The following is a 26,777-nucleotide window of genomic DNA, read 5'->3' as shown; positions in this document are numbered from 1 at the left end:
CTGTGTCTGGAGTTGCAAGAAACGAACACAATAGTCACTTTGGGGGCTCTTTTTTTCCCTCAGATGCCATCCCCTCCCTGACCCCTCCACCCCACCCCCACTGCCCAACCCCCACAAACCCAGTATTCATGGACACTGCCCACCAGTGCCACGAGGTGACGAGAAGACGGAGCTCCGGGGCGGCCGCCTGGGGGCAGGATGGCGCTGTGGGAGGCCGGGCGCCTTCCCATCAGGCCCAGCACCAGGCACGTTCTATTCCCAGGGAGGAGCGACCTCGCTCACGGCCAAGTACAAACGACACAACGCTTTACATTAAAAGGTCGGGGTGGGGGTCCAGGGCCCGGTTAGAACCCGTTGTCTTTACAAAGCTCCTAGTGTGTGTTTATTTATCTGAGTGAAGCCAGGCCGGGAATGATGGAATGTTAATGCCGGGAAAACCGAGAGTGTCTTCGGACGCACGCTGCCCACGCACCGGCTGAGCGTCTCAGATGGGGAGAAACGCGGGGCCCTGGGCACAGGCAGTTCTCTGCTGGGATTTGGCAAGGATGGGAAAGGGCCCATAAAGGCAAGAGTGCACCCCAGCCCCACCCCTATCAAAAGTGAGTTCACCCACAAAAGTCAGGGGGCGCAAGGGTGGGGGGGCCCAGTCCTCAGCGTGCCAGCGGCTCATGTGCACAAAATCCAGAGGTCAGTCGGAGCCACTTCAGCAAAGCACAGCACACTGAGCAGATGTGGGGGGCAGACGACGGTGTGTAAGATCTCTGCGGCCAGAAAGGGGGCTTCGCTCAAGGGCAGCTGTGCGCAGGGCCTGGGAAGAAGTCTGGCGCTGGAGAGCCGGCAGCTGGCAGCAGTGGGTGGCTCAGGGTCCCGGGCTTTGTAAACCCTTCCCGATCGAAAGTCCTTCTGGCCCCAGATAGTGGCCACACGGACCAGGGCGTGTGATTCCGAATTCTTGCCGGGCCCTTGCGCGCTCAGAAACCCTTTATGACTCTCTCGTTCTGTCACGTGACCTCCTTGGCTTTGTCCAGGCCGCTCACATTGGCACAGCTGGCGTGCTCCCCTCACCTCGCAGGTCACAAGTGCACATACGTGCCCACTCTCCAGATGGGGCCACCTCTGCCCAGGACAGCGTGCCACTCAGGTGAAGCACAGGGGCCATTCTCTCAGAGAAAGAGGGTGGGAGGAGAGTGAGAGAGGTGACCCCAACAGACCCCACCTCTCCGCTCACCCTCACCACCACCCAAAATAAACCTCCCTGCCATCAAATCTATTCTGACTCGCCGCGACCCTACAGGACAGGTTAAAACTGCCCCTGTGGGTTTCCAACTCTTGATGGGAACAGAAAGCCTCCTCTTTCTCCCTTGGAGCAAGAGGTTTTGAACTACTAACCTTGCGGCTCGCAGCCCACTGCCTAATCACTATGCCACCAGCCCCCAACCCCCTACTGCCCACACACACAACCAGCCACCCCAAAACACCTTCCTAATCTGACCCTGACAGAACTGGCGTTAACAGAGGGAGAAGGGTGAATGTCTGGCCTGGAGGTGGCCAGGGGAGGAACAGGGTCTGGGTGTGGTGCCTTACCAAGAAATCCTCTCCAGCAGCTCGTGAAGAAAAGGTGGGCTGGACTCTCCCTGGGGGAGTCAGGCGCTGTGTCTGCTCCTTGCCTCTGCTTTCTCAGCACAACCAAGGGGCCCCCCACAGCCGAGAGTGCCCTCCAGGGTGGATTGGGGACTGGGGTCCCACTCCTGGTCTTGGAGGTGAGTGCATGTTCAGGCCCTCAGTGACCACCAGGGGGTGGTGAGGCTGACACAACAGGGCAAGGGGGCTCCTGGGGGCGAGGGGCAGCGGCAGGCACCGGCTAGATACTTCCAGGTGCGGCTCTTCCACAGAGAAGTGGGACTCATCCAAATTAGGAAGCAAGGCCAAAGAGACCCTCTTCCCTCCTATTCACCTGCTGGGAACAGCTGAGCCTTCTTCTAATGGGATACCACCCCAATGGTCTGCAACCTCCATCGCCCATCTCTGGGAGCAGAGCCCGGGTTTGGGAGCTCAGTGACCCCCGGTAAAATACGCAAGGCCACGGAACCGTTCACGCACAACCTTCTCCATCCCCTCCCTCGAAGGGACGTGACATGACCTAGCTCAGGAGTTGCCCCACGTGCTCCGGACGCACACTCCAAACAGCCACCCATTCAGGCAAGATGCCACGGGCCTCTGAAAGGCCATGGGAAAAGCCCCCACCCCCCCCCATAGCAATCCCTTTTCCCACACCCTTTTTGAAGCCCCCCGGTGTCTGTTAAGGCGGGGCAGGCCAAACAGACATGGGGTGGGGATGTGGGGGGGCTGCAAAGCTGCAGAATCTTAAAGCAGACTGGGGTGCCTGTAGCCTGTCACCACCTGGGTGAGTTCTCCAAGCCCAACACACAGGACAGGCGTGGCTGGGCCACTCCACAAGCAGGACACTGCCTGCTGCTGCCACCTGGCTTACCAGGGCCCTGGCTGCAGCTTCCACAAGAATGGTCATGCTGACAAAAGGGCCACTGCACACAGTCAGCTCAAGGGAACCCCCCAACTTAGCCTTTATGTCCTGCACACACGTACGGCTTCGGATGCCTTGCCTGGCACGTCTAATGCTCCCGAATGCTCGGCTCCTCCTGAGCAGGAAGTCACAGCTTTATAGGAAACACACTCGGCGTCCTCCTTCCGCCCCCCCCCCTACACACACACACTGCACGCTGCCTCTCAGTGCTGGTCCCCAGATGTGCCCCAAAGCTGTAGGTGAGGTGTCTTCCCCTGAGAAGTGCTGGGCACATGGGGCTCTTGGCCGCCTCTGCCTTCCTCACCTGGTCCCCAGTGAGCCCTCCTAACAGGAAACGGCTCCTCGGCCGCTCCCTCCCCGGGGGCCTCGGTCACAGCTGCCACAGTGTCCAAAGAATTAGCAGTCTCTTATCACTCTGTCAACACGTCCAGGCACCCCCCCCTCCCCCCAGCTCACTGGTGAGCGATTCCGGCTAAAACAATGCACTGGGAACGCCGGGTGGTAATGTCCCATAGCCACCGCCCATCTGCCTAGTGGCTACCAGGTCTCACGGAGGAGGCGCGTGCCTTCCACTTCAGGGTCTGTTTCAAACCAGGTGGCAGGTGGAGGGAAACCAGCTCCGAGACAGCCGTCGTCGTAGATTTCGGGCCAGCTGCCCCTCCCCCGGCCAGGGCCATCCGTGAGTCGCACCAAGTCTCATTCCTAGGGCTGTCCTGTCCCCCGGCTCTCCCTCCAGGCCCCTGGAGGGCAGGCGGGCGGGAGGGACACAAGGAAAACCGACCAAACAGCGCTTCTCCATCACAGACAGACTTTTATCACGTGGCGACGCCATTCAAGTCATGAGGAAGCTTGTGCGGTGGCCCCCGTGAACCTGCTCCGCGGGGTCACCAGCTCCAATGGGTTCACAGTGGCCCAAACGTGGGTGGGACAAGAGGGGGGTGAAGCAGCAGCTCCCTCCCCCCGGCTTCTCCAGCGCTCGGGCGCAGGGGGGCTGACGGCGGCGTCTGCACAGCAGAGCCACTCACAGAGGAGACATGTCCCCCGGGTGGCGTGCTGGTCAGCACAGCTCCCAAGGTTTCCATCCACAAGGGCAGCTCAGAGACAGGGTCCCCCCGTCGGAGGCCGCCTACGACGTGAGCTTGGAGTAGCTGGGCGGGGAGAAGCGTCTCCGCAGGTACTTGAGGACATACAGGGGCAGGCAGCTGACCAGGGTGATGACGGACACTTTCCACAGGAAGGACAAGGTGACGATGAAGTACACATCTGCGAGCAAACGGGGAGATGGTGGTGAGCGGCCCACCCGGGACCAGGCATCACGGCCAGCAACATCCCATGAGGAAGACCGGGGTTCAAGTCCCAGTCAGGGCACTTCACCTGTCAACTAGGAAACAGAGCTTCCAGACTAAGGTGGACTGGGAGGAAAGGGTTGGCGATCTAATTCTGAAAACGGGCTGCGTTTTATTCCATCAGCTTGGCTTGCTTCTCTCTAGCTGGATTTGGGGGGGGGGAGATACCCCTGGTGGCGCAGAGGCTAAAGTTCCCTGCTGCTAACCTTAAGGTTGGCAGTTCTAATGCACCAGTAGCTCTGTGGATGAAAGATGAGGCAGCCAGCTTCGTTGAAGATCTGTGGCCTTGGGAATCCATGGGGAAGTTCTACTCTATTCTTTAGGGGTGCTGGGGTGGGGGTGGGGGTTGAGATCCACTGAGGCACGAGGGGGTTTGCTTTGTTTTGTTTGACCCTATGCTGGGGCTTCCTGGTCTTCAGTGAGGCAAAGGCAGCCCTGGTGGCTAGTGGGTCACGTGTTGGGCGGCTCACCGCAGGGTCAGCAATTTGAAACCACCAGCCGCTCTGCGGGAGAAAGGTGGACACTCTCAGGGGTGGGTCTGCTCTGTCCTACAGGGAAGCAAAATGAGGGGCCAAAAAAAAAAAGCCTGGCAGGGTTTCTGACTGGGGTCCGGCAGCCGCAGCAGAGACACAGAGAGAGGGGGCCAGTGTCTGCACACGGCTGCTCCCTCCCCTGTCCGTCACAAAGGCACGGACGATCCCGGGTGGACCCGCAGGCCGAGATGCTCCCATCAGAGACGGGCTGTCCTCGGGGGGTCTCGGACTAGGGCCACCAGCACTCCTGCTTTCTCCGCAGCTGCCAGTGGGAACCTGGAAGTTAGGACATTTCTGCAGGAGGGGGGCCATGCCTTGGGGTATCCGCCGCTTACAGAGAGGACGCCAGAAGAACACCAGCCCACGCCCTAAACCTGGGGTGGCGGTGTTCTGGCTGAACACAGTGGGCAAAAGGCAGCTACGGCACTTCCCGGTGCAGCCTAGGTGCCTAGACCCAGGTTGGACCCACCATCCACAGCCCCCTCTCCCCCGTCGTCACGGGGCCCCCTTCTCCAACCCTCCTGTGACTGGTGTAAGGCAGCCAAGCTTTAGGAGGGGAGACTTCCTCAGAGCACATCATAGGTGCTTAGGAAACACGTTTCCACGGCTTTCCGGGAGAAGCAGAAAACGGTCCTTGGCTGGGCTTTCCACAGGGGGTCTGTCCTCTACCTCCCGGGATTCTTTCTGGGAGCTTCTGAAGCTGAACAGCAAGGAGCCTGTGAGGCAGTGTCCCAGCCTTTGGGGATTGCTCCACAACGAGTCTTCTGTGGACATTTCCCCCCAAAAATGGACCCCTACACCCTCAAAGAAACCCCGGTAGGTCAGTGGGTTAATCATTCTAAACCCACCAGCCGCTCTGCAGGAGAAAGACGAGGCTGTGTGCTCCCGTTAAGGCGAATCTACCATCTCAGAAATCCCAAGGAGCAGGTCTCTTCTGTCCTACAGGGCGGCGTGGCTGAGCCGGAATGGCGCTTGTAACACCACGGCTAAGCTGTCGATGTGAGCATGCCCTTCATGCATGCACAGCAGGGGTGAGGTCTGCTCATTCCCCAGAACCTGCGTAGCTCACCCCTTGGGGGACAGCATCGCCTCAAAAACACCACCTGTGATTGATTTTTTTAAAAAGGGGGGTAGGGGGTGGGGAGGTACTCAGCACAGAAGATGCTGCAGCATTGGAATGGTCACAGGGCCAAGCAGACTCAGTGGCTGGGCTGGCCGGGATGGGTGCCCGAGATGCCCGGACAGGGTGGGCAGCACACAGGCTCAGGGCTGACTGATGCGCACAAGGCCGCCCCCCTCTTCAAAGGTTCGACGTGCAGTATTTCACCTTCACCAAAGACCTCCGTGAGGACCTGCCTTCGCGAACTAAAAAACCTGAAGAGGAGTTTGGCTTCTCCGGGTATCGGTGAAAAGGCAAACCGCCAAGTTCCTTCCCCGGGAACGACTCTCAGAGTCTCAGCCTCCAGAGGTCACAGCTCTGAGCTGCATCTGGGAATTCCATGCCCCACGGCCATGGGGCCAGTCGCAGCTCACAGCTACCCCAGGGCACAGAGTGCCATTGCCCTGTGGATTAGGAGGCTGTCACTCTCCCCTCTCGGGGGCAGGCGGCCTCATCTTCCTCCCGCAACGTGGCTGCTAGGTTCGAACCACCAATCTTTGAGGACACCGGTGAGCAAACTCGGGCAGCTCAGTGCAAAAGAGCTGTGGCCCCGAGCCCGAGTCTTACTTGTGTCCCCTGCCCCCACCACCACTACCTGGGGCCCGAGTCTTACCTATGAACTCATGAAGGAAGACCAGGGAGGCGATGTAGCAGGCCAGGCTGAGCAGCTCGGCCACCGTCATGAGCCAGTGCCACGTCTGGATGGTCAGCGCCACCATGAGCAGCTCGGTGAGGATCAGCGACGTGAAGGAGATGGCCACGATGTGCACGAACTCCGACTCGAACAGCAGCAGCGCCCCGTACATGATGGTGCTCCCTGCGGAACCAGACGCAGCCCGGGGCGGCTGTCACGCTGCCCCTCTACCGCAGAGGGCCCGCTTCCCTCCGACCCGTGACGGAGCCAGCCGCGCTCCTGAAGAGGATCTGGGGCACGCCTACCCCGTGTCTGTGAACAAGGAGCCCTGGGGGCCGCGTGAGCTACTTGCGCTCGGCTGCTAACCTCAAGGCCAGTGGTTCAAACCCTCCCACCTCCTCGGAGGGAGAGAGGCAGCTTCCTCCTCTTGTGAGGATGTCCTCTCGGAAACCCATAGCAACCGGACCCCAGCTTGCAGGGGCACTGTGAGTCACAACGGACTGGGTGGCTGTTAGATTTTGGGTTGGTGCCTGTGAGCGGGACCTGGTTTAGAATGAGGGTCTTGACGTCACTGTCAGGTTGGCATGAGCCCTTACTGGAGCTGGGGGGTGGGGGGGCTAAACCCCCTGCCATGGAGTCTGTGCCGGCTTATCCAAGAAAAGCCAGAGCACTACCGCTGAGCGGATTCTGCCGCGCAGGCCTGACAGAGGGTCTCCCGGCTGCCCATCGCTACGGAAGCAGGTGGTTTCATCTTCCCGCCGAGGAGCAGCTGGGGGATTTGAACCGCCAACCTTGTAGTCAGCAGTCCAGCACTTACCCCACTGTGTCCCTGGGACTCCTTCCTGCAGCCCTGTAGAGGGTCTCTAAGACCGTACAGGGCATGGGAGCAGACGGTCTCCTCTTTCTGTCCGGAGTCGGTTCTGACTCACAGCGACCCGGTGAACTACGGAACCAAGCCCGGCCTGCTCCGGCACCTTCCTTGCAGTTGTTCTTTGGGTGAGCCCACGGCCGCCGCCGCCACCGCCACGTCGCCGCCGCCACGTCGCCGCCGCCACGTCGCGCCATCTCATCCAGGGCCTTCCTCTTTGTCACTGCCCCTCTCCTTCATCAAGCAGGATGTCTTTCCCCAGGCACGGGTCGCTCCTGACAACAGGTCCAAGCTCCCTGCGGCGGAATCTTCCATCCGCCCTCCTAAGGAGCACTCCGGCTGCACAGCTAGCGAGGCAGACGCGCTGGCTCTCTTGGCGGTCCGCGGGATTTTCCAGTCTTCGCAACAGCACAGTGCAAATGCACGGATTCTTCTCCCGCTTTCCGTGGTCAATGTCCAGCTCTCACAGGCACGTGAGACAGTTAAAGGAACATCCTTAGAAAAAGGGCAGAGACGCAGGCGGAGGCGGGGAAGGACACCACCTGGCACGGCAGCTGGAAGCCCAGGCACCAGGGCAGGGGCAGAGGCGGGGCCTGGCTCAGCTTCCAGAGCCCCAGGACGCCACAAGCACAGCCTGGGGTGGACTTGGAGTGTCCAGAGCTAGAAGTCTGGTTATTTTGCTTCCCAGTAGATGCTCTTGGGAGGCCCTGCAGCAGGGGCCCCAGTTCAAGACCCTGAAACATTACATTTTCCACAGAGCCCCTCAAGGGTAGGAATGCTAAGTTTGGCTGTCTGAACCCCGCTGGAGGCACTTAGGAAGAAAGGCCTGGTGATCTTGCTCTGCCAGGTCACTGCCCATGGCCTACAGCTCTACTTGGACACATGTGGGCCCAAAGCAGCAGCCAACACACATATATGTGACCCACTGCTATCGGGCCGATCCTGACTTACAGCAAGCCACCCTGTAAGACAGTGGAACTGCTCCTCGGAGTCTCCCACGCTGTCCTCTGTACAGAAGCAGACGGCCTCGTCTTTCTCCTTAGAGCAACTGGTGGGATTCGAACCGCTGACCTTTCAGGTAGCAGCTGAATACTTAGCCAGAGATATGGACACACAGACACCCACACAATATGCTACACCTTGTCTGTGTCAGTTGGTCACACTGCGGTGGCTGGGATGCTGGAAGCTATGGCGCTGGTCTTTCAAACGCCAGCAGGGTCCCCCACAGTGAACAGGCTTCAGCGGAGCTTCCAGAGGATACAACAGAGGAAGACCGTCGACAGGATGGACGGACACCGTGGCTGCGACGACGGACTCAAAGCTGACACTTGTGAGGGTGACGCAGGACCAGGCAGGGTTTGGTTCTGTTTTCATCACGGGGGGCTATGAGTCGGAACCGACTCGATGGCACGTGACAACAAACACATGCACACATGCGTGCACACACGTGCACATATATGTAAACAATGGGGCTTCGTCGAGGTGATGGGAAAAGTCTGTTCTCTCTTAGTTCTGTTCTGCCATGAACTCTTTTTTCTTTTAATCGTTTTATTGGGGGCTCTTACAACAATCCAGACATGTGCTGTGTCGAGCACATTTGTACCTGTGTTATCATCATCAGTTTCAAAACACTTTCTACTTGAGCCCTTGGTATCAGCTCCTCATTTTTATTCCTTCTATCCCCACCCTCCCAACCACATGAACCCTTGATAAATTATGAACTATTATTTTCATATCTTACACGGTCTACTGTCTCCCTTCATCCATGTTTCCCTTGTTTGTCACGGGGAGGGGGAGGGGGGCAGGGGAGGTGTTGTTATATGGTCGATCATTGTGATCGGTTCCCCCTTTCTCCCCCACCTGCCCCCGACCCTCATGGTATCACTACTCCCATTACTGTTACTGAAGGGTTTCTCTGTCCTGGATTCCATGTGTCAAGAGCTCTTATGCGTACCAGTGTACATGCTCTGGTCTAGCCAGATTTGTAAGGTAGAACTGGGGTCATGTTGGCGTGGGGGAGGAAGTATTAAAGAACCAGAGGGATGTTGCACGTTTCATCAGTGCTATACTATACCCTGGCTGGCTCATCCCTTCCTTGTGACCCTTCTGTGAAGGGATGTCCATTGTCTGCAGATGAGCTTTGGGTTTCCACACCCCCCACCCCCACCGCGTTCACATCAATATAATTGTTTGTTTTGGGTCTTCTGATGCCTGATACCTGCTCCTGTTGACACCTCATGATCACACACGCTGGTGTGCTTTTCCCCATGAACTTTTGAGGATCGCGCAAGTGTGTGTGTGAGAGAGTGTGTGTGTATGAGTGAGAGAGAGTGTGTGTGTGTGTGTGTGTGTGTGTGAATGTGTGTGTGGGTGCTCCCAAAACTACAAGGCACAAAATCCCTGCTGCCACACTGTTCTATGAAGGGAGCTGAGAGCTCGGGGCACAGGTGACCCCTGAATTGCCTTTTCCTCTGCCTTCCCCCTCACCACTCAAGTCCCCAACATTAGACATGCAGCCCCCCAAACTCTGCTGTCAGCCCAGAGGACAGGACAAGGCGGGCCCCGTGGGCCTCTTACCTTGGTAGATGCTAATCAGCACCCATATTAAGAAGGTCTTGTAAGACAAGGGCCGCCCCTAAGGGAGACAGGGAGAAGGGCCGTTAGCTCGCCTACTCTCCCACAAACTACACAGGCCAACCTGCACGCTTTCAGCAAAAAAAGAGAGGGGACAGTTTTTATTTCACATTTTAAAAAACTTTTAAGTGATTTATAAATATCACCATATAGCACCATATAGTTAGGATTTTAAGGGGCCTGGTGTTGGGTGGGAGTAGCTCTGTCCTTTAGTGAAAACCCTCTGGGGCCTAAATGCAACTGTGCACATGCCCCTGCACGTGCGCGTGCTCCCTCCCTCCCTCCGGCCCCCTGCCCATCATCTCCCCGTCATCTCTGCGGCAGGCAGCGCGTTTCCCAGAGTGGGCTGCTGCCGGGTGTGCACCTGCTCTGCTGTGTCCTGTGCTTCAGGTGCTTGGGTTGTCGCAATAAAATAAAGGATAAACTCCCACTCCTGTGCCCACCAGCAAGCACGCCGTGAGAGCGGTCAAGGCAGAGACGGGGTCCGGTCCATGTGACACACAGTAAGACAGAGAGATGGGCAGGAGGGGGGGGGCAAGGAGAGAGGGAGGGGCAGGGGTAGGGAGGAGGGGCTGGAGGCAGGGGAAGGGGAAGGAGGGAAGGGGGAAGGGGCTCACTGACCTTGAGGAGATCTTTGTAGAGCTCAGGATACAGCATGGCCACTTCAGACTTGACGTCTTTGTCCAGGACCAGAGAGAACACAGGAAACATGGTGTATATGGTGGAGTACCTGGGGGGGAGGCACGTCAGGTAAGGCTCAGCCAAAGGCACCAGGAGCAACCGCTGTGCCTCCCGGCCTGGTGCCCACTGAGCCCAAGTGTGTCCGCTTGCTCTTTTGCTCACTCGCCCGCACACCTGCCCACCGGTTCCTCAGGGGAAGGGGTGCCCCTCTGGAGAAGACTCACTTGGGGACAGTGAGTAGCCGCCCTGAGGGGTGAGCCTGCCAGCACCCAGGAGAAGGGCACCCCAGTCCCAAGGCTTTCAGCATGGCCGAAGCCCAGTGAGGTGGCCAGTGTGGCTGGGACCGAGGGTTGGGGGGCCCAGATGGGAGATGAAGGCCACCCTTCAGGCCCTTCCCACCCTCACCCCCACTGGGATCTGCCAAGTGCCAAGATGGTGAGAAGCGGGTGGATGCCCTCTGGAGCCCAGCCCACCTCTGTACCTCCTTGTGCCCCCCGGCCACCTGAGTGGTGCCTTCTAGGCACCCTGAGGGGCCACAGGGAACAGTGTGATGTCCCAGGTCAGGAACGCGGTGGGTCTGACTGGGGTCGTGGTGCAGGGGGAGGGGAGTGTCACTAGCACAAGTCATCCCCCTCGGCCCCCCACCACCACCAGGCCCCCATCCCCGCCTCACAGCAGCAAAGTCAGAAAGCAGCTCTGCTGGGGTCCTCTCGGGTCCCCTTTCCTTCCTCCATCTCCCCAGGCCCCAGTGACTTCATCCTGCCCTTGCTGACCCAGTGCCACCCCCAGGCTCCAGGGGTGCAGGTACTGGGGGCCTCGGCTCCCTCCATCTGGCTCGAGCACCCTACGCAGGGAGGGTCCACAGGCACGGGGTGGGAGCTGCACAGACTGGCTTCTCTCCTTCACCACAGAGGGAGGGGCATTCGTGAAGCACCAATTCCCCACCTGGACTTCCTTACCCGATGATGAGGAATCCTTGGTAGAGGGGCACGGAGGCGAAGTAAAACACGGAGGAAAACACAGCCTGCGCCAAGGAGAGAGGGCACGTCAGAGAAGGGCCACCCACGGGGCGTCTGCGCCCGTCCCCAGGACCAAACCCCACCTGCCCACTCGGCACACAACCGTATTCCTCTCACCGGAGTCCTACCACGACCCCACAGAGCGCGCCCGGCGTGCTCCGAGCTGCCGATGGCAAGGCCAGCAGTTCTAAACCAGCAGCCGCTCCGCCAGGGAAAGAGGAGGCTGCTTTCCACTCCGTCATCGGGCACAGTCTCAGAAACCCACAGGGGCAGTTGTGCCCTGTCCTTCTGGGGCGCTACGAGTCAGCATGGACTCAGTGGCAGTGAGCTACTGCCAGCATCGGGCGCCCTAACAACATGGTGGGTGACCAAGGGTCAGGCTGCTAACCGCAAACTCAGCGGTGTGGAGCTTCCGGCTGCTCTGCACGAGCAGGAGCAAACGCCCGGCTCCGGGAAAGATGTGCCGTCTCAGAATCCCGAGGTGGCAGTCTTGTGGTCCCCGTGGGGCTCCACTGGATGGCCGGGACGGGTCAGCAGCCCCGTCTTGCAGATGAGGACTATGAGGCTAAGTGACTGGACGGAGCCAGGAGTCCGACGTGGGGAATGGAGCTTCAGGGACCATGCCCACCCCACTCCCCTTTGGGCCCCTGGTCACCTCGGACGTGAGCTCGAGGTCAGGGGGTCCGCGCACGCACAAGGCCAGTCCTGGCGCTGCCCTGGAGACGGGAGAGTGAGCTCATCGCTGGTGGCACTGCTGGCCCCGGCGTGGCATCTCCACCCCATCAGGCCCGCACACCTGACTCTCCAAGGGGCCTGCTTCTGGCATTTCCAGACATGTTACAGAGAGGACATTCTGCACCGCGTTGGCAACTAGATGCCACCATGCTCTCTACAAACCCTTCCTGACAACGCTCCATTTCCCGCTTTGAAACAGACCGGTGACGGGCAGTCCGCACGAGCGAACACAGACCCGCTGCTTTCACGGCAAAAACAAAGCCAGACTCTGCAACGGAATCGATTTCTGACTCAGTGAAGCTGTTTCTGCCAGGGCAGACCTGCCTCTGGGGGGTTTCTGAGGCTGTAATTTTTTTTAAACTGTTTTGTTGACGACATAGTCCACAGATCATACATTTCCAGAGTTGATGCGTTATTGGAAAGAGCTGTGCCGTGGCCACCACAATCAATTTTAGAACAGATTCTTCTTTCTTGTGCTCATTGTTAACTCCCCCGTTCCACCCCACCCCACCCCTACAACCTCCTTGCCATACCCCAGAAAACTACAAATCCACTTACCGTCTCCTCTCTCTAGATTTACCTATCGCAGAGTTCGTATAAAGAAAAACATACAAAAAGGAAACAGAAAAATCACAACTGAAATGATAACAGAAAATAAAAATTTTTAAAAACAATTCACAAATGTAAAATGGGCCCAAAGGGAGGACAAGTGAGAAGGTGTTGGGGTTGAGCCTCCCTCCTGTGGTGCCCACGCCTCCAACACTCTGTCTTACAGTGAGCTGCTCGCACCCGGGCCAGGCTGAACCCACGTGGGGAGCCTGCACGTGAATCTTGGCTTTCACCGTCATCCAGAGCCTTCTGCAAACCAGGTGCCCAGGATGTGAGCTCTAACCCAATGCCTTCCTCCAGGCTTGGGGACTGTAGCTCTTCATGGCAGTAGGAAGCCTCATCTCTCTCCCAAGAGCAACCAGTGGTTCCAAAGGGCTGACCCTGCAGTTAGCAGCCCAACACATCACCCATTATACCACCAGACACCAAACCAAGCCAAACGCAAAGTCACGGGGTCAATGCCGACTCACGGCCACCCTATGGGACAGGGTAGAACTGCCCTTGTGTGGTTTCCGAGACTGTACCTCTTAATGGGATGTAGAAAGCCCTGTCTTTCTCCCTCAGAGGGGATGGTGGTTTCGAACTGCTGATCTTGTGTTTAGTAACCAACACTTAACCACGGTACCACCAGGGCTCCTGGAAGACTAAGCTGGGGAGATAGAAGCTGGGCTTGATGCTCCGGCCAGCAGTCTCAAGATGTCTGTGTGGGAGCAGAACTGCAAAGCTAATTCTTAGGCTGAAACCAAAGAGGTGGGCTGACTGCCATGGTGATTAGAAACAGACTCCACTCCCACCTGGAGAGCCCCACCTACCCTGGCCCAGCGAGCAGCCACGTGGGCACCTCGCACCCACGTGCCACCGAGACCAGAGCCTGGAGAAAGTCACCTGCCAATGGCTCCGCCTGAGCTGAGCAGCCATGCCCCCCAGAGAAAGAACCTTGTCATGAAAACATCTAGAACCTGGTGTGTCTGCAGCCTTTCTCTGAAGCAGTGGTTCTCAACCTTCCTAATGCCACCACCCTTTCATGCAGTGCCTCAGGTTGTGGTGACGCCCCCCACCCAACCATAAAATTATTTTCGTTGCTACTTCATCACTGTCATTTTGCTACTGTTAAGAATTGGGGGACCCCTTTGAAAGGGTCGTTCGCCTCCCAAAGGGGTCCTGACCCACAGGTTGAGAACCGCTGCTCTAAAGGCAGTCAGGGAGCGATGACAACCAGGATCGCAGTGAAGATGAAAATGCACGTGGTGGCACGGTGGGCTAAGCACTGGACTGCTAGCCTGAAGGTGGGCGGTTTGAGCCCACCAGGCACTCAGGGGAACGCTGGGCCATCTGCTTCCCTACAGATCACAGCGTGGGCCCCACAGGGGCTGCTCCACTTTGTCCTCTCGGCTCCCGAGGGGTTGGAATTAGCTCGAGGGCAGTGGGTGGTTGGCTTGAACTTCAAAGACCCCAGCATCATTGGCCACCTTTAGGGGTTACCGCCAAACGACAAGCAATTCCTCATTCTGTAACTTGTTGTAAAGCGCCTTCCCCGGGCCACACATGCAGCCGGTGGTGAGCTGGTATGAGCCAGCCTGGTGTCTACAGCTGTGCCAGTGGGCTCAGAGCCAGGTGTGGTCTCAGGTGGTGGCTTACCTCAGCTGTATGCACTCCCAGCCATGGTCAGTCTGTGAGCACCAGTCCACCCTGGAAGGCGGCAGTGGGGCTCCAACGGGACCGCCTGACTCGTGTGGAACGGCCCTCTGAGGGTGATCCGACTGCCCTCCCACAACTGCGGGCATCGCTGCCTGCATGCTCCTTGGCCGGCCTCCCTTTCCCGATGGCAAAGGCGCCTTTGGTGAGCCTGGTCCCCGACCTGTCCTCAGAGCAGACAGGGCGCTGGCAGGGCAAGCTTTATCGCTCATTCCATTTCACAACACACAGGGTGGCCCAGTGACTGGCTCTGGGTCTCATGGCACGTAGGGACACGATTCTGGGATCTGTCATGCCTATGTGCTCCCAACTCCCTTCAATGCCCAAGGAGGGAAACCGGCCCACAGATCTTCTCCCCGACAGACAGACAGACAACAGCTCCAGCTGAGGAACAGACTGGGAAGGAGGTGGGGGTTGGGGAGACCCCTCTAGGTCCATTCATGAAAATGTATGACGGTCTCACTGCCACGGAGGGGATGCGACTCAGGGCCACCCAACAGGACAGAGTCGGACGGCCCCTGCGGGGTCCCTGAGGCTGTAAATCTTTATGAGAGCACCCAGCAGCCTCCTCTTCACCCACAGAGCAGAGGGTGGGTTTGAACTGCAGGGCTCTGTGGTTGGCAGCCCAACGTGCAAGACAGTGGCAAGATGTTCATCCCTTTGACGACTGAGCTCAAAGCCCAGGCAGGCTCTGCTGGGACGGGGCGCCGGCAGAGCTGCGAGACCAAGACAACCTCAGTGTTCTCTAATGAGGACCTGGCCCACCCAGCTGTGACCACGCCCACACAATGTGGACCACGCCCATCCAACGGGGCCACGTCTATCCAACAGCCACCGTGGGGGCAGCAGGCCTGTGTGCTGGCTTCCAGAGGAGCAGATCCCTACAGGGCACTGCACACGGCTCTGCGCCCCAGCCTCCATGTCTGTCAAATGGGGATAACCGCAGGCCCCGCCAGCTCAGGCTTAGCAGGAGGCGTCCACGAGACCCTGCCTGTAAACACTTAGGCCGATGCCCAGGGCGCAGTCAGGACTCAAAAACCAAACTCAATGCCATCGAGTTAATGCTGACTCAAAGCGACCCTGTAGGACAGAGTTGAACTGGCCCTGTGAGGTTCAGAGACCTCCTGGTACTTTTGAACGGCTGACCTTGCAGTTAGCAGCCCAGCATGACCACTATTCCCCAGATCCCCTGTAAGGGCTGAGGGAAGCAGTCTCCGTGACTGGTGTTTCCCTTGCTGCTGCCCTGGCCTGGCCCCGGCCTGGGGAAACCCCAGGCAGTCTTCCCTCAACGTTTGCCTCTGTAGCTCTCAGTAGGAAAGGCAGCAGCTCGGCCCTGACAGGACAGCCCTGAGAGTACACCTGCCACGTGCTAGCTCCAGACGGACACAGCAGCCTCTGGGGGCACGTATGTCCACGCCACCGTGGAACAGATGAGGCATGTAGGACAAGGTCTACCAGCTGGGAGGGACTTAAGCCAGGTGCTGGGGCAACAGCTGCAGAGCCTAGTCAGAGCCCTGGATCTTTCCATCATCACCAGGGACGTGGGATGGGCAGAGGCCCCACCACCCACCCACCCTCTGCCATGTGCCTGGTGTGGCTGTGGACCCCTGAACAGAGGCATCAACCCGACCACCCACCTGCGGTGCGCCCACTGCCCGCACACCCACCTGCATGGTGCTGATGCAGAGGCTCCGGTGCATCACGAACTGGCTGAGGGCGGCCGAGCGCTTGTAGCTGTTGCGGCCATGCACCATGAGCAGCCGGCCCAGGTGCTTGAACTGCGTGATGGAGAAGTCGGCGGCCAGCGAGGCCTGCTTGCCTTCCTAGGGTGCAATGGAAATTGGCACGGTCAGCGACACTCAGGCAGGGACAGGGGCTGTCGTAATGAACCCAGCTAGCGGGCCTGGGACGGAGCTCGGGGGAGGCTGCAAGGCAGAAGCGCTTTCTTATCAAGTGGGAGGAGGTGGGTGGTCCGACTCCACTGGATCTGAAAGAAGGAACTCATTCCAAGAAAAAGCATTCTGACCCAGAGAATTTCAGAGGCGACGTGAATCCAATAGTTTAAAAAAAAAATAGAGGGGGTCCAGCCCCACCCCCACAATCTACACCAGAAGCAAAGAATCCTTCAAAGATAGATGTTCTACAACTTTTCCTTCTCCTGAAAGGGAAACAAGAGAGCCGAGGAACTGCGAGACAGTGGTTAAATGTTAAAGCAAACCAAACCCACTGCCACGGCGTCCCTGCTGACTCAGAGCGACCCCCTGCGGGTTTCCGACACTGTCACTGCTCACGGGAGTTCTCCCTCGGGGCTGCTGGTGGTTCAGAACTGCCGACCATGCGGACCGCAGCCCAACACGTAACCAGTTCCTGAGTAGCAAGTGGAGCATTCCTGGCTGTACCGCCGAGTTGTGCAAGTGCACAGAGGCACACGCAGACTCACGTCCATATGAGGGGGGCAAGGGGGGGGTAACCCACGGGCTTTCTGCCTCTAACCTAAAAAATGCCTCCCAGACACAAGTCCCGGGCCAGTGCGACACCACAGTCTCCTGACGTGACATCAGAGAGATGGACACAGAACAGCACGGGGGGGGGGGGGGTTGTGGAGAGAGAGAGGAAACCATCCACCTCCTGAAAAACAAGACGCGGGAGGGTGTTCTAGATCAAAGAGGAAGGAGAATCCCACAACACACGCCATTTGTGATCTTAGATGGGAACCTGAATGGTAATAGAAATAACGCCCACAGAGACATTTGAGGACAATGGGGGAGCCTGGCGATGGGCAGTAGGTATTGCTAGTGAATGTTACCCAGGGGGTGGGGAGGGGTGAAAATGGTAATATGTGCTTGGCGTCTGCAGGAGGAATCCATGCTGAAGTAGTTAAGAGGCAAATAGCGTGTCTGCAAATTACTTTCAGGTGACTGAAAAGCAATGGATGGAGGTGGTGGGTGGTTGAGCCGAGAGGGAGGGAGGCGACAGGGAGAGAAACCGGGCCCCCTGACCTCCGCTGAGTGAAAATGACGAGCAGAAACAGGCCCCCCCGATTCCCTCTCGGCTTTGTGTTGTTGTTGTTTGGGGGGTGTTTGCTTTTTTTTGCTTAATGTCTTCAAAATAAAACCTTGAGGAAGCAGACACGATGGTGCCACACGCCCTGGTGTGGAAAACACACAGGAGCTCATGGACTGAAGGCACCGCCAACCAAGGAGTGGTGTGGAATGGCTCCAGTCCTCCGGGACACAAGGGAGTACTGCAGGGGGGCTTCGGAAAGGTCCCTGGGGAAACGGAATCCAAAGATGCTAGGAATCCTCCCACAAATGCTTAGAAGTCCCCTCGCATCTATCATTTTAACCAGGTGTATATAAGGGGACTCCCCAAAAACTATGGATTCCATCTTTCCACAATCTTTTTGAAGTCTGCTCGTATAGGCTACATACCTAAAGACACGTGTCTGTAAACAGATGTAAAATAAGGCTCTATTCACACACACACACCACACGACTAGGACAGTGTTCCTCAGAACATGCTCTCTCACACACACACACACACACACACACACACACACACACTCATTCAGTCAGTACCGACTCACAGCGACCCGATGGGACAGGGTAGAACTGTGAGTTTCCAGGACTGGAATTCTTTACAAGAGTAGAAAGCCTCACAGCAACGATGAAAGAGACAACTTTCCTCTAGTTCCTAAATGCTTCGTCCCCCCCATTATCATCATCCCAATTCTACCTTACAAATCTGGCTAGACCAGAGGATGTACACTGGTACAGATCAGAACTGTAAACAGAGGGAATCCAGGACAGATGAACCCTTCAGGACCAGTGCTGAGAGTGGCGATACCGGGAGGGTGGAAGGAAAGTCGGGTGGAAAGGGGGAACCAATTACAAGGATCTACATATAACCTCCTCCCTGGGGGATGGACAACAGAAAAGTGGGTGAAGGGAGATGTCGGGCAGTGTAAGATATGACAAAATAACAATTTATAAATTATCAAGGCTTCATGAGGGAAAGGGGGGGGGGGTAAGGGAAAAACAGCAGAGCTGATAGCAAGGGCTCAAGTAGAAAACAAATGTTCTGGGAGTGATGAGGGCCACAAATGTATAAACATGCTTGACACGATTGGATGGATGGATGGATGGATGGATGGATGGATGGATGGATGGATGGATGGATGGATGGATGGGTGGATGGATATAAGAGTTGTACAAGCCCCCAATAAAACAATGTTCAGAAGAAGAGCAGAAAGCCTCCTTTCTCCCTCGTCTCCAAGCGCAGACCTCAGAGTTAGCAGCCCCGTGCGTAACCCCCTCTGCCGCCAGCCTCCTTTCTACTCATCAGCGTGACTCCACTGGGTGTCGTCTCTCCGCGAGAGAGCTCACGACCGTGCCACACCAACCACCACGGGACCCGAGTGCCCCCTTAAGACGTGGGGCAGTGCTCCCGTCCCACAGAGAAGCCGGTCCAGAGCGCTCTCCAGCTGCAGGGAGTCGCTTCCGGAGGGGGTCGGACAAGACGCTTTGCTGGAGAGGCCTTTTCAAATCGCACCTGCTCCAGAGACGGGGGAAGGTGGGGGGGCATCACAGAATCTCAGACTCCAGGGTCTCCCTCAGAGGCTCGGCCAGCGCCTCCCACCAGCGCTTCAGGCACAACTATGACCAACGAGATGACATGACCGGAGTGTCACCCGGTCTCGAGTGAAAGAGGACAGAGGAGGCCTGGTGGCCCGGTGGTCAGGCGCAGCTGTTAACGGCAAGGTTGGCGGCTCCGGGGACAAAGACCTGGTTGGTGACCAGCTCCGGGTCAAGAGAGCCCCGACGGGGGTAGTTCCGCTCTGACGGGCAAGGTCACTGTCTGGTCTCCACAGCTCCGGACAGCAGCAGCCGTGAACAGGGACTTTCACAAAAAACAAGCAGACCGGAGTGTGTTGGGGGACGTCGGGAGACTCGATGGGGTACAGACGGGGAGCGACACAAGGTCACTCACGGCTGAAGCCACCCAGCTGCTGAGGCCACGCCAATGGCACACTGACTGGTGCAGTGACCCCCACCATGGTTAGTCCGTACCCCAGGAACGTGGACAGGGCGCTCACTCACGGTGCCCCAAGAAAACGGGGGACACTTTTGTGGTTGGTTTCCTGGTGGATTGGCCAGGGGAGCGTCAGTATCTGACCCTGTCTGAGCTACTGACAGGGGTCTGGGCCTGCAGGGGACAGTGGCCCCTGTGTTCCGGAACTTCTTACCGAGAACACGCAGGTGAATTAGAGCTGTGTCTTTGAAGGAGAGAGAAGGGGCAGGCGTCCCAAAGAGGGCCTCCCACGCCAGCACCAGACTCACCTTCCCTTCCACGCCCACGCCGCAGTCGGACTCCTGGATCATGCTGACGTCATTGCCCCCGTCACCTGTGCGGCACGGGGAGAAGGCAGGAAGTGAGGGGCAGGCAGCAAGCCAGGGCTGAGCATCAGCTCAAAAGGGGTGCGCTGTGGCTGAAACGGGAAGCGTGGGCGCGTGGCACAGAAACCACATCTCCTGGGCACCAGGCTTGGCCCTGAGTAGGAAGCAGACAGGGGTCACCCCACTCTACCTAGGAATACACAGGGGTACTGCCGGGCTAAAGTATCCCCCCTGGATGCCCAGATCCAGCTCCCTCAGGCCTGCTCCTTGGCCTCTGGGATGTGCCCAGGAAGGACCCCAGAGCAGGAGAGCCTCACGGGCAACAGTAGCAACAGCAAAATCACAACATCGGCAGGTGCTCCATCCAGGCCGTTTAGAGACCATGGCACAGAAGGCAATTAACCTCACGGAAAGTAACACATGCATACCAGCTGGTCAAGGAAGGGCCCAGCCCCTCACCTACCTAGTGCACAGGTGAGTGAGCGACCCGCTTACTGCACAGGTGAGTCCTCCCCCTCTCCCCCCACCCACACACTCACTGCCCCTCTCCACCTCCCAACACACACACACACACACACACACACACTGCACAGGTGAGTGTCTCATTTCTGCATGGATGAGCTTTCCAGCCACCACCCCCATCCACCGCCCCCATCTGTTGCTACGGTGAATCCCACCCCTACACCTACATAGGTAAGTTTCCCAGCCCCACTACCTAGTGCACGGGTGAGCCCACCCCCTACCTACTTCACAGTGAGCCCACCTTGCCCCACTTACCTACTGCACAGGTGAGCTTCCCGGTGCGCTCCTGGAGCAGGCGCACGATCTGGGCCTTCTGGGTGGGCGTGCAGCGGCAGCAGACCACGGCAGGACACTGGCAGGCCAGCTCCATGAACTCGTACTCGTAGAACTTGAGGCACACCTGGGGGCGGGGCGGGCAGCAGTGGGTCAGGCCCCCAGCATGAAGCTACGGGAGGAAGGGCCTTGGGATCCTCGTACCCACCTCCAGCGAGTCCCCGGAGATCACCAGGGCACAGTCATGCTTCCTACGGAAGGCGTTCAGCTCCAGGTGGGCCTCCCCGCGGTTGGTCACCTGGACGGGAACAGAGGGGGATGAAACAGCCAACAATGGGGGCCGGTGTCGAGACCACAGCCACCCAGTGCCCCCACCCAGAGACTGGGCCACCTCGGCCCTATCCTCCCCCCAGTTTCTCCCATCGCTGTCCCTCCCCACCAGGCCAACTACAGCCCACTCAACAAGGCCCCGCTGGAGACGCAGGCTAAGCGCAGGGTCCAGTGGGAAAACTGGAGCGTTGACGGAGTTCTGCCCTGGCCTGAGCAGCATGGGCCTGCGGGGCAGCCCTTCACAGCTGGCTGCCGTCGGGGGCTGGCCAGAGAGGGCACCAGCTGGGCAAGGGTGCAGGCCACGGCCCCTGGCCTGCAAAAGCAAGCACCTCTGTCTGCCAAAGCCCGAACTTCCGAGCCCCTCTGCTGGGACACAGTACTCTGAGCCCTGCTGGATCCCTGAGGCTGTGTGGGTCAAAGGCAGGGGTTGAGAGGAGCCACCTCCCCGACCCCCACCCCTACACACAAGACATCTCAAAGCCCCTCCAGGTGCTGGCCCTCGTGGCTCTGTCTCTGGTGGGGCTGTCCGTGCAAGGACTAACAGAGACCGTGCATTCCCAGTTCCCTAGCTCGGTCAAGCCAAATGGAGCCCCTGGTGGCCCAGGAGGTAAGTTCATGGCTGGACCAGGCCTGCTCGCCCCCAGGGCAGGGCGTGCTGGTCAGCAGGCCCCACCACCTTCCTTTGAAAGGCTTCTAGATAGTTCTAGAAGTTTCCCTTCTGGGGAGAGGAGACAGTGGGCCAGTGTTCGAGTCTGGAAGCTAATTCCCACCCATGGGCAAGGGCTGCCTGGGGCTCAGAGAGAGGCCGGAATGGTGCCAGAGCGTATCAGCATCTTTCAGTGGGTACGGGTGCCCGCCAGCCCCCATGCCCAAGGCCCAGAACATGGCGTGGACATGGGGCTGTAACTCACAGAAAGGAAGGAAACCCCTTTGTCATGGCTTCAGTTCTGACTCACGGCGACCCCGTGAGTTTCAGAGCAGAGATGCGGGTTTATCTATGGCTGTGATCGTGCCTGAGGAGACAGCCAGGCCTTTCTTCCCAGGCACTTCGCAGGTAGACAGCCAGGCCTCTCTCCAGGGGTCTCCGGGGGACTTTAGGAAAAGTCAACCTCTTGACTCATAGCTGAGTGTGTGGGGGTCTGCAGCACCCAGGGGCCCAACCGGTACCCCTCAGCACCTCCGGAAGAATCCATTCTGCAGTCCGGGATCCTAGACTACCCGACCCCCCTCTCAGGGCCTCTGAGGTCCCCAGCGACAGAGGCGCAGAGGGCGCTGTACCAGGCGGAAGACGTGGATGTCCTGGTTTCTGGTCACCAGGTGCGCATTCTTCGCCGTGCAGGTAGCCGTCTCCAGCTTGTCCCCCGTCAGCATCCAAACCTGCAACGAGCACATGGACCAGGCCCTGGGTGCTGGGTTTCGTGGCCGGCCAGGCGGCTGCGTCGGCAAAGTGTTCTCAACCACGGAGCTGGACTCAGGTAATCGAGAGCTTCAGGCCAGAGCCAGGAGAACATTCCAGAAAGGCTGGTCCCTCGGACCTCATGTTCCCTGTTCTGGGGGCCTTTCTTACAGCAGCAAATAACCCCAAAGAGAAAATGGGGGGAAGTGTGGGGTGTGTGTGTGTCTCTCTCTCTCTCTCTCTCTCTCTCTCTCTCTCTCTCTCTCTCTCTCTCTCGCACACAGGGGGGTCGAGAGCACATAAGAAAGACCCTCAGTAAATGAGCTCAATCCCTCCACAGCGTCACCCGTGAGCTCAGCAGGCCATGTGGTTAGTTCTTGACTTAGCCAGGCCCGGAAGCTGGGTCTCTGACAGAGCCAGGAGCCACTTCCTGCTCTGCCAGTTCCCCACCAGCCCCGCTTCTCCTCGGCTCCCTGCAGGGAGGAGGCTGGCCACAAAGGACCAAGGATGTCCTGGCCCTGGGGGAAACACAGGAAGAGGAGGGGGGACATGCTACCAGGCCTTTGTGAGGCAGGAAGCTGAGCTGCTGCCCAAGGGTCCAGTCCCTGCCAAGGGTCAGAATGGAGAGGTGGGGGTCAGAGCAAGAGCTCAAGCACGAAGAGGCCCAGAAGGAAGGCATGGCACAGAGCCCCCAGGCCACCCTGGGTGGGGCTCAGGCCTGGGAGGGGGTGGCAGAAAGAACCTAAATTCCCAGGAGCGCACAGGCACACCCAGGTCCGTGCCCCAGCCCCAGCTCGGCCACTGCCTGGGTGCTAACCTGGGGTGTTAAGCTGCCCTGCTCAGGCTCAGGGGCTGGAGAGAAAAACTTCCAAGTTCTAGCACCTTCTGGGCCTGTGACCCACGGTACCCTAGACCCTCATTACAAACCAGCCTGCAGAGGTCAGCTCTGGAAGAGAGTTCTCAGACGGAAAAGTCCCCCTAGAACAGCTAGATGCAAATAATTTCACCTCCAACCCTCTGAGAGGAGACAGCTTGGAAACAGCCAGGGCCGAAAGGGAAATGGACCATCCCGCTATTTCCCTGCAGTGCACAAGATGCCAGGAGCCACCAGCAGGGCTGGATTCACACTTCCCAGGTGGCTGCAGGTCTGGCCCACACTGCTCACCGGTCCTGCTAGGGACAGGCACCCGGGGCCAGGGCCAGACCTGCGGGTGGATGGAGCCAGGTGGGCAACAAGAATGCCTAGAGGAGCTCTCAGATTGTGAGTTCTGAATGCATTTTTACTCAAACTAAGTTTCTCCATGCTTTGCTGGGCCCAGCAGACTCTGGCCTGGCCTCCAGCGCCCCCTGCTGACCTCCGGTTGTATCCCTGGGTATATTTTGTTGCTATAGTTGAGTCCCGGTGGTGTAGGGGTTACTAACCCTTGGGCTGCTAACCACAAGGTCGGCAGTTTGAAACCACCAGTCCCCCCTCCCCCCGAGGAGTAAAGCTGAGGCTTTCGACTCCTGTAAAAATGACAGTCTTGGAAACCCATGGGGGCAGTTCTGCCCTGCCCTATGGGAATCAACTCAACGGCAGTGAGTTTGGTTGAGAATTCAGGTCTTGCCCACATCAGAGAGGCCTCCTACACCCCTACCAAGAGGGGCTCGCCTTCCCTGGGCCCACACTCAGCCACGCAGCATCCATCAGGCCACCAGGGCGTCAAGCTGTGCTGTGGCTGCCACAGGGCACAGGCTGCTGCAGGAGGCTTGCCCACCTTGATGCCGGCATTGCGCAGGGTCTCCAGCGTGGGCCTCACATCGGCCTGCAGCTGGTCCTCCACACCCGTCAGGCACAGCAGCTCCATCTCCATCTCCAGGCTCTCGATCACCGTGGCCACCTTGAGCGAGCGGTCATGCACGCTCAGCTTGGCCTGGACGTAGCGGGCCTGCGACAGACCAAGGGACACAGTCACCGTGTGGGGTGATGCCGAGAGTGGACACTGAGAGTGGACAGGGCTGTTTGTTCTTGGCCCCATCACCCGTCCTCTCGAGCGGGGCAACCCCAGCACCATCGAGCAGGCTGGAGTTGGGGCAACTCAAGTCACACGCATGGCTGTGAGCCTGCCAGCAAGCTCCTGGACTTCCTGGTCCCTGACCCGTTGTCGTCCTTGGAAGGGCAATACCAAGACCCCCAGCCCTTCCCGCCTGTCCTCTCCCTGGGAGGCTAGAAAGACTTAGAAGAAAAAGCATGCCCTGAGCCCATTCGAAGCATGCGCTCTTAAAAGAGGAAGGGAGGCAGAATGTATCAAGGGTGTCTATCTCCTTGTGGTAGTTACATAATCTGTTGTCAATTTGAGACTTACAAGTGAAGAGGTGGACTTTACCTGTCAATCAGGTCAGCGCTTGATGACCTCAATTGGAGATAAATAATTCACTGAAGGCAGGACACATGCTCACTCCCCGCAAGGCATTTCTGACGAGAAGCCACATGAAGCTACCCTGATGCAGCCAGAGTCCTGGGAGCTGGAGGCGCCACGTGGAGACCCCTGCCAGCACTGAGCTGCTTACAACACCACTGGGTCCACAAGACTTCCCACCCACTGGCCTGTGATCTTCCTTCACTTGGCGTCATTGCGTGTGTTTCGTGAGTCTGAAGAGGACTTCATAGACTGTCATCAGACATATGGACTAATATTGGACTTATGGGCTTGATCTGAACTGGGCTGGGATGTTTTCTCAATATTCAATTGCTCTTGTATATAAAACTCTTTCCTATATACATGTATCTATGAATTTTGTTTCTCTAGTCTACCTGGACTAACACACTCCTGTTAGACCAAACCTGACAAGGAATTCATGCACATAGGAGAAATCCAAGTTGGTTCTGGTCGGCCCAAGTCAAGAGCTCTAGAAGCAAGTCCCAACCTTGTCCGCCCTTCCTTCCGTCCATGCATGCAGACATTCACATATGTGCACATTCATCTTTCTACGAGGGAGAAAGCTGTGAAGAAGGTATGGACCCCAGGCTATGGGAGGGGACAACACTACACAAGTAAACCAGCGCATCCCTACTAGAGCGCTGCCCCATGAAGGTCGGTGGTCCAGTCCAGTTGGTCGGTTTTCACCGCTAACGGGATGTATGGCTTCATGCCAGGGCCTCCATCATCCAAATCGAATTCCCCACACAGGTGCCAGGCCAACCTGAGCACTGGGAATAGACGAGGACATACTCCCGTTCTCGGGAAGAGCTACTCCGCAGGGGGCCGGAGAGGCAGGATGTGGGCCTCCAAAGAAGGTCTTTACACCCCTGCACCAAAACCAAACCCACAAGTCGGTGCCAGCTCATAGCGACCCTACAGGACCTCATAGAATGCCCCACCCCATACACCCAAAAGGGCTCCTGAAGCTGTCTATCTTCACAGACTCGGACGGCCTCATCTCTCTGGAAAAGCAGCTGGTGGGTATGAACTACCAACTTGGCGGTGAGCAGCCGACACATAACCCACTGAACAACCAGTGCTCCAAGGTCATGCCGGCTGTGAGAAACACAATGAAGGAGATAAGAGTGGGGTGCCCGTGGGGAAGGATGGCTTGGTGCTGCTTCTGACTGGCATACCTGGAAGACTTCTTGGAAGAAGTGGCATTCCAGGTGAGCCCCTACCCCACCCCCAGGACATGGGGGCGTGGGCCATGGAGTTCTAGAGGGGGAGGCTTCCTGGGCCAAGAGAACAGCATGCCGTGACCCTGAGACTCAAGTAAGCCAGGTGTCTGGGGAGGGGGCCCAGGCTGCAAGGACCAAGAGGGAACCATGGGGTCAGAGCGAGGCTTACTTCAAAGTCCTGGTACTGCTCCTCGGCCAGGGACTTCTTCGCCACCACAAGCACCCGTAGTCCTTCGCGGGCCATGTTGCCGCACTGCAGAGCAGAGCAGAGTCAGCCAAGGAAGCTCCCCAAGAGACGACCCTTCTCCAAGGTCCCCCAGAGCAATCTCCCCCCAAACAAGCCCTCCACAGGGAGGCTGCAGAGCGGTGCCCCCGAGCCAGATGCACCCAGGAGCAGGCTGCCCCCTTGCCCAGCTGTGTGTGCATCCAGATTGAACCAACGCTGCAAGAATGCACACCGACCAACACCTGCTGATGCCGGGCGTGGGTTCCCGCAGATCCGCCATCACGGGCGGCTGAGAGGGGGCTGTTCCTGCATCAGGACCCCAGCGGGTTAAGTGGAGGATGTAGCAGGAGGTTGAACCTGCCAAGTGGACAGGGTCTGAAGAACAGAGCTGGGCCTGCTTCACCCATTGCTGTTACCTGCCTGGCAACCAGTGTACTGAAAAGACCAAGTGGGCTCCCCACCTGGAGTGGAGGCAGGAAGCAGAAACAGCTTCGTACCACAACCCCACACCCACACCCTCAAAGCTGCCAGTTCTT

The 26,777-nt window shown here is 58.1% G+C and overlaps 1 protein-coding gene across 3 annotated transcripts in view; it reads right to left on the bottom strand.

The window, feature by feature from the left end:
• Window positions 1-84: 84 nt before the first annotated feature.
• The window catches only part of ATP9A (ATPase phospholipid transporting 9A (putative)), a 134,404-nt gene continuing 107,711 nt past the window's right edge, over window positions 85-26,777 (bottom strand). For all 3 annotated transcript variants that reach the window (XM_075528536.1, XM_075528537.1, XM_075528538.1), the window contains exons 17-28: window positions 26,185-26,268; window positions 24,130-24,300; window positions 22,255-22,353; window positions 20,855-20,944; window positions 20,629-20,773; window positions 19,795-19,859; window positions 16,123-16,278; window positions 11,357-11,421; window positions 10,338-10,446; window positions 9,660-9,717; window positions 6,194-6,397; window positions 85-3,805 (exon numbers count right to left, since the gene is read on the bottom strand). In XM_075528536.1, the coding sequence (XP_075384651.1) occupies window positions 3,669-3,805; window positions 6,194-6,397; window positions 9,660-9,717; window positions 10,338-10,446; window positions 11,357-11,421; window positions 16,123-16,278; window positions 19,795-19,859; window positions 20,629-20,773; window positions 20,855-20,944; window positions 22,255-22,353; window positions 24,130-24,300; window positions 26,185-26,268 (1,383 nt within the window). In that variant the 3' untranslated portion in view covers window positions 85-3,668. The remainder of the gene's footprint in view (window positions 3,806-6,193; window positions 6,398-9,659; window positions 9,718-10,337; window positions 10,447-11,356; window positions 11,422-16,122; window positions 16,279-19,794; window positions 19,860-20,628; window positions 20,774-20,854; window positions 20,945-22,254; window positions 22,354-24,129; window positions 24,301-26,184; window positions 26,269-26,777) is intronic.

Source organism: Tenrec ecaudatus, chromosome 12 (assembly GCF_050624435.1).
Source record: "Tenrec ecaudatus isolate mTenEca1 chromosome 12, mTenEca1.hap1, whole genome shotgun sequence".
NCBI lineage: Eukaryota > Metazoa > Chordata > Mammalia > Afrosoricida > Tenrecidae > Tenrec > Tenrec ecaudatus.
This window is presented reverse-complemented; position numbering and strand designations above follow the sequence as displayed.